The sequence below is a fragment of the Ictalurus punctatus genome, chromosome 16, assembly GCF_001660625.3.
Source record: "Ictalurus punctatus breed USDA103 chromosome 16, Coco_2.0, whole genome shotgun sequence".
NCBI lineage: Eukaryota > Metazoa > Chordata > Actinopteri > Siluriformes > Ictaluridae > Ictalurus > Ictalurus punctatus.
Window position 1 is genome coordinate 12,107,869 of NC_030431.2, and position 10,214 is coordinate 12,118,082.

The 10,214-nt window shown below is 39.0% G+C and overlaps 1 protein-coding gene across 1 annotated transcript in view; it reads left to right on the forward strand.

The window, feature by feature from the left end:
- Positions 1-77: 77 nt before the first annotated feature.
- The window catches only part of ilk (integrin-linked kinase), a 21,633-nt gene continuing 11,496 nt past the window's right edge, over positions 78-10,214 (forward strand). Inside the window, exons 1-2 of the mRNA XM_017489824.3 lie at positions 78-225; positions 2,020-2,194. Of these exons, the coding sequence (XP_017345313.1) occupies positions 2,106-2,194 (89 nt within the window). The 5' untranslated portion in view covers positions 78-225; positions 2,020-2,105. The remainder of the gene's footprint in view (positions 226-2,019; positions 2,195-10,214) is intronic.

A 10,214-nucleotide genomic window follows, 5' to 3' on the forward strand; every position in this document is an offset into this window, starting at 1 on the left:
GTGGAGGAAACACAGGACCTGTGTTTCGAAATTCCTCCCCAGAGGGCACGGTTTTAGCGGATTCCCAATAGAGGGCGATGCTGTTTTGTTGTTTGAGGGAACACTTCATTACCACAGAAAGGCGGTTCCTGTACGTCTTCAACCAGGGTGTGGACAGCGAGGGCTGGGGTCTGTCACACTGTCCTTTCTCGTGCCTTCATTCAGCCAGAGCTGCCACTTCAACAGGTATGGACTTTGGTTCATATTTCACTTCTTTGACAAGGCTACATTCAAACTTTCCGTGTAATAATCCCCACTGCTGCGGTGTTCTTACCAACGCTATGGCGCTGGCTCGCTAACGACCTAGCGCTGTCGGCTACATGGCTAGGGGTTAGCTCAGTGAAAAACGCTAACTCGCTGATATTTATTCTTATCCCAGAACTTATGGAGTTTTACTGAGAGCGAGTAGTTTAGTTCTTTTTCTCTTGGCTTATTTTCTTTTACAGTATGCACGCTTTAAAATGTAATTTAACTAAAGTAAGGGACGCTGACTTTTCTCTCACTCCCCTGTGGTTTACTCCAGCGCTAACGTCACCAGTCCTGCTAACAGCTCTGAACACATCAAACACTGTGAAAAACAATCTGCCGGGATGTTTCCAGCTTTAAAACATGTTTTTTATTTTTTTATTTTTTTATTTTTAGCTAGAAAGATGCAGTACGGACACTTTAGCAATTTCCACCCTGTTTTATTGACGTGCAGATCACTCTATTTTTCTTTACCTTATATGAATGTAGGTGGGCTTGTTGTGACGTCATCGTGCTGGATTTCTAGTCCACTAGTCCCACTTTCAGTTTGATTTGTATTTTAATATAGACATAAAAATGCTTTCCTAACATCGAAGAGGTTTAGAGTGGAGTAACTCACAGGTCATTCATCTCCTGCTTCCTTTATAAATGACAGTGCATATAAATAAAACTGTAAATGATGTGAGTTGACATTTTTCCTTTGAGTACTGCAGACTAGGAATGTCAAAATAACTATTACTATTAGCTTGGCGGTTAAGGCTCTGGGTTACTAATCGGAAGGTCGGAGGTTCAAGCCCCAGCACTGCCACTGTTGGGCCCTTGAGCAAGTCCCTTAACACACTCTGCTCCAGGGGCGCTGTATCATGGCTGACCCTGTGCTCTGACCCAGGCTTCCTGACATGCAGGGGTATGCGAAGAAAAGAATTTCACTGTGCATATGTATATGTGATAAATAAATACTCATCATTATTACTTAGGTAGACTATTTTAGAATCTCCTTAAATATAGAAGGTAGAATAAGGTCAGCTATCATATTCCAAGCTATCCACCAGGAATCGCTTGCATATCTCTCTCTCGATCTCTTCATCTCTACATATACACACAAACCCCATTCCAAAAAAGATTGGATGCTGTGTAAAATGTAAATAAAAACTGAATGCAATGATTTGCAAATCTCATAAACCCACATGTTTTCAATCCTGTGCAGACTGTATATAGCTAGCATTTTGGTTGTTGTTTTGATTAACATATTATAGCACCTGTAAATTTCCAATAAGTATCACTGTGGATATATTTAACTAAAGTAATTTGACCCTACATGCACGAGTTGATGTCGTGGTGACAGAGTCGAAAAATAAGTTACCTGCCAGCACTTTAAAAAAATTTTTTTTATAAATGCTTCCCAGGTACAGGTGAACAAGTAGTGAGGTGGGACGGTAAAAAAAAAAATATGAACGTGATTTCAGGATGTGTTTGTTTCCTTTTTACCTTAAGGTTTCAAATAGAATAACATTAAATGCAGTAAGAGTACAAGTATTAAATTATTTGTTTTGATTGTCATTGTCCCTCGCATTGCGTAGTATGATAACATTGTTTTGTTAACTCTCTGGTTATTGGCACACACTGCGATGTACTGCCATTTCTCTAAAATGCATTACTGTCCTATTATAGTGCTTTATCATGTTTTCCCTCGCTGATGTGAATGTCTTACTCTCTGCCACCTGGGTGCTTCAGGTAGCGCTGCATCACACCCCTCTCCCAGGGCACTCCTGGTAGGGGACGAAGGATTCCACTAGCCCGAGGAGACATAAAGAGCCACAATGGACGACATCTTCACCCAGTGCCGAGAGGGTAACGCTGTAGCCGTCCGCCTCTGGCTGGACAACACAGAGAACGACCTTAACCAGGGGTAAGTTCACTTCCAGAAATATCTGAAATGTTGCCAAGCATTAGCGAAAATCAGTGGAAGAGTCTTAGAACTGGCCATAAATTATCGTTCAGTATCTAATCATTTCTTATTTGTGGTGAGGCTAAATCAAGCTATGGATCCGTCGAGTACGGCTTTCGAAATCGCCGGATTCGACCGGATTTTATAGCTTGTGAAAGCAGGGCCGCCGGAGCAACAGGGACGAGCTGACACATGACCTGGCATTTTTTTGACTACTGGGGCAATGACCCAGCACTTCAGGTGATAACAGACAGGTCTGACACGGTTGAAACTTCTAGTTCAGCTGGAGGGTGGAAGATTTCTCCTAAAGGGGATCTCCTATGAGTGATAAAGGGTTAACCGTGCCTTGACGCTCACTGGCACATTAATAATCAGTATCACTAACCTTTCAATATTTTAAGTGCCATATGCATATATTCTCTATTCTGAAACGATTACAGGAACAGTCCTCAAATGACATTCTTCAAATAAAGTTAGTTAGGCTTGCTGGGAAAATGTTTAGCGAAACAGTCAGTTACTTCAGTGACGAACAGCCAACTGCAGAACGTGAACATGTCTTCGTTTTTTTTTTTTAATATACTTTAGAATGAGTGCTATCTAACTTTGTGAACAAATGTTTTGCTGTAGTTCCTGAAAATATAATTATTCATTAAAACTTGTGTTATGCCCTGGTATTCTAATATAATCAGGCCCTGGCTCCATGTAGCACTAAAGGCAAAATACATAGTTTGCAGTATTTGTTGTGACCCATGATATCTAGTTTAAATATAATTAATAAGCCAAATTTTATTAAATATCATCAAAAGCATCAAATTTTGCCTCACCACTTTTGGAGTAGTGGTGCCACCCCTGTGTGAAACTATTAAATTCGTCTGGATGCATTTTTAAGTCTGTACTTAAAGCAGGCAGGGTTTTTGTCATGGCTTGTTGCTTTGGCATTTCACTCTTACTTGTCATTGTTATGCCATGTCTTTTTGTTTTTTGAAGTACAGGTAATATTTTGCCATCACATTTATCTTTCCTATGTGTTTCGTCTTAACCCTAATCAGTCCCTCCAGGATTTCGTGATTTTGCGATCGCAGAAATGAACGCAGAATCAAGCAATCGCCAGAATATTTCGAGGAGCTTGCAATTTTTCTAATTTACCACAGGTTTTCTGCCAATTTGGGCCAAGACGTGACATGTGACATCATCACAATGTGCATGTAGCCAAAGCCCTCTTCAGTTCACGTGCGTCTATCATGAATACAGCTAAAAGGTCTCATTTATCAACAAACATCACTGCAAAAGACTGTGCAGAATAATTTCTAGCAGTTGTAATTTCACCAATTCAAGTAATTTTCCGGAAAAAAAAAGCTACGCAAATTTTTGAAAAAAAGACACAGAAAAATCAAGCATTTTTGGCCCCAACAGTCACAAAAAAACTCTGTGAAATCCAGTACAGACTGCCTGATTTGTTCTGGTTCTGTCCAGTTTTAATCTTATGGTTCAGGATGGTATGTCCTCCATTTGGAAGGTGTGGTGGGGTAGTGTAACCGAGTGTGATGGGAATTGTAATGATTCACATTAAGAGTCATTATTCAAGTAAGTTGGTACTAGATTGCAGTTCACTCTCCTCTGGAATGTGATGGCATTAGTCCAGATGTTTTAGAGTAGCTCTTGATTGCTGGGTAATCGTGTGTGCTGAGGTTGCCCATGCCTTACAACTGCTCTCACAGTTCTTCCTCTTAGCAAGTAAACAGTACAAACCCGCCTGTTCAGATAACTTACTGACAGTTAAGTTAAATCATTGGTGCAGTGTAAGCCTCTTTGGAAAGGTGACATAGTGGAAAAAGCCGTGCACACACTAGAGTAGAGAAATGAAAGTGTGTCCCTATATGGTGCAGAGATGTACAACATTTATCCATGACTCCATGTTCCAGACAGCTCCTCCAGCCAAACAACTGAGGCAGCATTGGAACGTGTAGTGATATCATTTTAGGTGCTTAATCCAAGCATGTTCGAAGCAGATCCCTTCCATTCTGAATTTAGTATTTATGCAGACATCTGGGCAAAAGTTCATTCTGATTTTAGCTTTGCAAGGCTGTTGCCAAACAACTTTTTTTTCTTTTTTTCTTTTTCTTTGAGAATCTGTGCTGGACGAGGAAAACTTAATACGATTGAAAAAAACCCAAAACAAAACATAAGTGCAGGAAAGAAATGTTTTAGTAACACTCCCAGTGGGCAGTTGTAGCATGCTAGAATGTTGTCATTGTCTGATGGGTGGGTCACAGGCAACAGCATGTTTGTAGGATGCAACACTTCTCCGTTCGTAGTGTAGGCTCAGTCACGTGACCTAAGGTTGAGAAAAATCGTCACATCCGTTGTAGATTCTATCTAGGCATTTCCTGGACACTTCGAACAGTTAGTCACTGAGCCAGTCGCGCAATCAAGCCACTTCTAATGATCAACTGAAACAGACTGATGAATATTAAAGATTTTTATTGGTCACATACACAAGAATCATTAATAAGACTAGGTTTACTTGTTTGTTTTTTTGGAATTCAGCCATGTATATTTTGCAGTGTGACTAATGTAAGGGATGTGTCACATTGCGTGTTTCTAGCATTTATACTGAGTCAAAGGTGGAAGGGGGGAGGAAAGCCAGACTGCTCAGGAATGGCAGGAGAAAATAGTTTCCATACTACAATGAGATCACTAACCAGAGCATTCTGACTTGAGCCATACCAGTGCTCTGTCTTCTTCTCTCACACACTCTCTCTCTCTCTCTCTCTCTCTCTCTCTCTCTCTCTCTCTCTCTCTCTCTCTCTCTCTCTCTCTGTCTTGCACCCTTTCTTCCTTTTACACTTTCCTTCACTCATTCTTTCTCTACATGGCTTCCTCTTCCAAAAATGCTACTACACCCAAGGATTTTGACAGTCATTGCTATATAGTGTTCTCTCGCTTGTCTGTAGCGGAGATTATAATTAAATCATCTTGCAACTAATCACAAAACATGGCTGCCCCCCCACCCTTATGAAGCATGTAAAGTTAATTCTCAGCTTTTGGATCTGTAGAAGGCATTTAGATGTCATGACCCTAAGCTGTTGTAGGAGGGGACAGGAAATGGCAATACACTGAGACTGTGTAAATGACCATACCAGCTTTAAGATTTCAGTTATAGACTGATCTTATCTGAGAGCTAGCAGTAGTCGTATTGAGGATTTTTATTTATTTATTTATACTTGATTGTCTGAAATACTAAAGAGGATTGCTGTAATTAGCATTACAATGATTGGTTCAAGGTTTTTCCCCACGGAGTTCTCTTGCGTTTATATTAGCTGCACATTTTGTGGTTTGCATGCAGGAAAATAACTTTGGTCAGAAGACCTCTGTATACTAACCCATTACTTAATTTGCTTCCAACAGTGCCAGTTTGGTCTGTAGAATCAGCAAAGAACCTAAATTACAGAATGTCTCCACTTTAGGTAAAGAGCACCGTTTTGCATTTGTATTGAATTGACACACTCTGAGGTTCGCATGGGCTCCTCTCGCATCCTCTTTCGAATACAATACTGCTGTATGCTCCATATTATCTTTAGAACCTCACTCAGAGTATTGTAGTATGCAGGGGCACACAAATCATAAATTCATTAGCTAGCACACCAGGCAAGTAAACGCTGCAGTGTGCCATGTTTTGGTTGCTAAGAAATTGACTAGGCTATAAAGTGGTAACTGATGTGATAATGTATGGTGACCAAGTTTGCTAGTTAGTTGCATTACTACAGATTAAGGGAAACAAATGCATTTATGATCATCATTGTCTTCAAGCAAAGTTTCTAACATAGCACGTTGTGTTTGTGCCGTAGACAAAAAGTCAGCAAGTCGCTGGTCAACATTTCATTGATGAATGAATTTTGGTGTTCTTTCCTCGCATCGCACATATAACATATTCTTCAAGTCTGACTAGCAGCTTGATTTTCTGTCGACATGTTTAACTGTGAGGTGACTACGTATTGTACTAGCAGGAGAGTTGTACCACGGCTTTGCGCTGAACTTCATTTTGCTCAGTTTTGTCAGTGTTTCCACATGCCTACATGTTCCTAATTCTGGAAGTCATGCCTGTCATCTGTGCGCACCAATGAATCTGCTTAGTGAAAATGAGCGTCATGTGCTATAGTTCCACATCGCAGTACTAGGGCTGGGTGATGTTGCACAAAAAAAATCCTCGATTTTTCTTTTTTTTTTCTTTTCAACTTTATGAAAGATTCTCGATTACGATTTGAATTGTTTTTGTTCTTACATAATGCAATTGAAAAATTACACAATTATTTGTTTTATTTATTAGAATGGACAGTAAAATGTAGATGTGCAAAAAAACAGCAGCATGTATAGCAAATAGTGCAAACAATAGTTATTTTAAATAAAGAACATTTTAAGAAAGGATATTAACATTATTAACATGTTAACGGATATTAACATTAACTTTCTACTATTTGCTATAGATGGCATTATAGATGCATTACTTTTTATAGATGCAAAAAAAACACTGAATTAAACTACAGTCCTAAATGAATAATATATATTCTGGTGTGTGTGTGTGTGTGTTGGGTTTTTTTCAGCCTCATGTAATTGGACAAACAGTTATGTAAAGTTTTAGTCAGAAGTTTGTTTGTTACACTCAGATTGTGGATTTTATTTTAAATAAACGATGGTACTTAAAATCCCCCCCCCCCCCCCCCCCCCATCTCATTAATCGGAGAAAATAAATAAATAAATAATCGGCCAACTGATCGATTATGAATATAGTCGTTAGTTTCAGCCCTACTATTTTTGCACAACTTGGTGCACCCTTCTTTCTCGACAGAGTAAATGGGAACCATGGCTGCATCTGAAATTGCGTACTACGCTACTACACAGTAGGCAAAAAGCAATACAACAGAGGGGTAGTATGTCCGAAGTCTCAGTAGGTGAGAAACACCCGGATGGCGTACTGCTTCCGGTGAGATTTTTGAAGTATGCAACCAATGGATACTACACGAGTCAAAAATTTCCATAATGCAACAGGACTGGTGCGGACAAGCTCAGAAAAAAATGTCGGAAGACAGCGTGTTGGCTCTTTTTAAGTATTAAATCTTGGTTAAACAGGACTTGTTTAACAATACTTGAATAAATTGTTAACTAGTTGAAGGTTTAAACAAGAAAACAGTTGTCATAGTGTTTGAAACGTTTTTTTGTGATCTCCATCATACCTTAACCAGCCAAGCTAACAGTAATGAATTTACCTCAGCCTGTTAACCCCGCCCACATTACATCACTAATTCAGTTCACTTTCCTGGTGTGCATTTTGCAGTTAGTGTGGTTGCTTAATCTTAATCTCGTGGTCCCTTTAATTTGTGTGTTTATTATGACATCGAAGGTCACCTGAAAATTCTAACATGGCGGATGTAGTATGTCCGGGATTGTATTCATACTACACACACGTACTGTCACAGTACTTGATTTCCGACACAGCCCATGTCTTTCGTGACGTGAAATGCCACCGCAACTGAGAATTCAGCTTGGGGTGTTCTTCTCAAATCAGAGTTCCTTCCCCGTTTATGGAGTGACATCAAATCAACATGACTGTGCGCAGCATTACAAATAATCAAAGTAAAACCTCTTACCTTTTAAATGAGTTATACTGTATATAGCTGTATTAGCTTTAGATTAGTCACCATACAGACATATTTGTTTGTTACATCTAAAACACTGACTGTACAGTTCACTGTTTGAGAGAAAATATATATCACTCATTCGAGCTTGTTGCAAACAAAAGACAAACACGGGGGTGCCAATTTTCACACTTCGTCTGTCGAACGTGACGAAGTGACATAATTCCAAATGGCGAATTACCAGTTGGGATATAATGCAGCATTATATTTTGCATGAGCTTGTTCATTTGACTTTTTAAACTTGTACCAATTCCATATCTCTGAAGAGCTATTTGAACATTTCTTTGCTACGAGCACAGTGCTGCCTGTTTATCTTGGTTTAAAATAATCAGTACGATTATTTGCATGTTTGTGCCCTATAATCGATATGCAGAACCGATATTTATTTATTGTTTTACTTCTGTTTTTGACACAATGATAACACCACTGAACTGAGCAAACCGTTTTATTTATAACAAGTTTGTCAATTTCACTTCCTTCTTGCATAAAAAACAAAACTCTTATTTATACACCAATAAATAGAGGGGCATTAGAGAGCAAAAAAAAAAGTGTACCAATACTAAAGTATCTTTTATATATATATATGAGGTAAATAGATTGTGACCTCCATGAGTTTGTGTATTTCTTAGCACCTAGCTGCTTAAACTGCAAATCAACCATTTATGTTCACTCTGTGCCATGAAAATGTACTGTACTTTTTAAAAATGAAATAAATATGAATATATTAGCGATTTATAAATATTATGTAAATAAAATATATACATCCAAACCGAACCAAAAAATAACACTCCCAAATAGCAAATAAAAATAGACATTCACTACAAACAACACAACAAAATTTGTCAGTGATCGTTTTCTAGAGGCCGCTCTTGTACTGTAAAATGACAGAAGATCCTTCTCAGCCGCTCCCGCAACCCGCCATCAGGAAAACTATCGGTGTGGATTTTTGCAAAACCGATCAATCGGTTGACCTCTAGTGAGAACACTTGTCTTGATTTTTTTTTTTTTAAAAGTGGAATGATTATACAGAGATTACAAGAGCCATTCTGATACACGAACCAATAGATCACTTTTTTTTTTTTCTCCCTTCCCCTCCTAGGGGGAAATTTCCTCTACAGAGGAAACTGTGGCCCACAGCTCTGAGGGAAGTTATATTGTGTATTGTACACAGAGAAAACAGTTGGCCCGACATGTCAAGCATGTGTCTAAGGATAACAATATTAATAAAATAATATAGTGTAAAACAAGCAATAATTTAAGTGGACATTTAAAAAAATCACCATTGTCCCTCGTCAGGTTGTGAGCAGTCCCAAATTTCTGTCGATATGAATTAAACTGGCATATGTAAGGTGTTTAATAATCCTGCATAGTTTCACTCAAACTAATATTTGCGCATTCTGTCATTTGGCTCTTTTACACCCTCGGGATGGGTGGTAATGATGTGGGCCTTTGGACTTCACATCCTTACAAGGACAAGAGAGTGTCTTTCTAAGAACAGCACAACACCCACACATGCTAAAAAGGCGAGGGAGGGGTGGACGGGAGTATTATTTCCTATCTTTCCTGCTTGTTTCCCTAATTCTGCCCTTGCTGTCTTCGATAGTGACAGTCTTTTCTCCTAGCTGTGTGATAATGACACACTTCTGCTGTGATGCAGCATATCTAGCTTGCAGAAGGAAACCAGACAGAAGTTTTTTTGTTTGTTTGTTTGTTTGTTTGTTTTTTAAAAAAAGCTTGTCTTGTTGCTTGTGTTAGATTTATTTTAAAGACACTTCTTTAAACCTCATTTTGAAAGGCTGGTTTGTGGGGGGTTGGGGGGGGTCATGGTGTAATGCAGAATGAAAAACACTAGCAGCTGTCTTAAGGGTATCTGTGCTCAGTAGTAGCAGGAACTCTGGAGCCCAAGTATTTTCATTATTGTAATAAAATTGCTCTTTGGGTAGAATTACTGTGGGACTACTAATGAAATACAGGAGTATCCTCCAAGTCAGTAGCAATGATTTTTTTTAAAATTAATTTATTATTTTTTTTATCGCGTTTGTAAGGTTGATTCTTCCTCTACTAATTAGTAGCTGTAATTAGTACTGCAGCTGTACAGTTAGTATGCTGGTGTGCAGTACAGCCACAGTGCTGATATCAGCATTCACTGCAACATTCCCATCTTTACTCTGACTGTGGAAAAGGAAATGGATGGCCTGAGAAAGAATCCTGCATTCAAATATAAATAAAGCCTGGTGCTGAGTGAGGGAGCATGTCACACACACACACACACACACACACACACACAC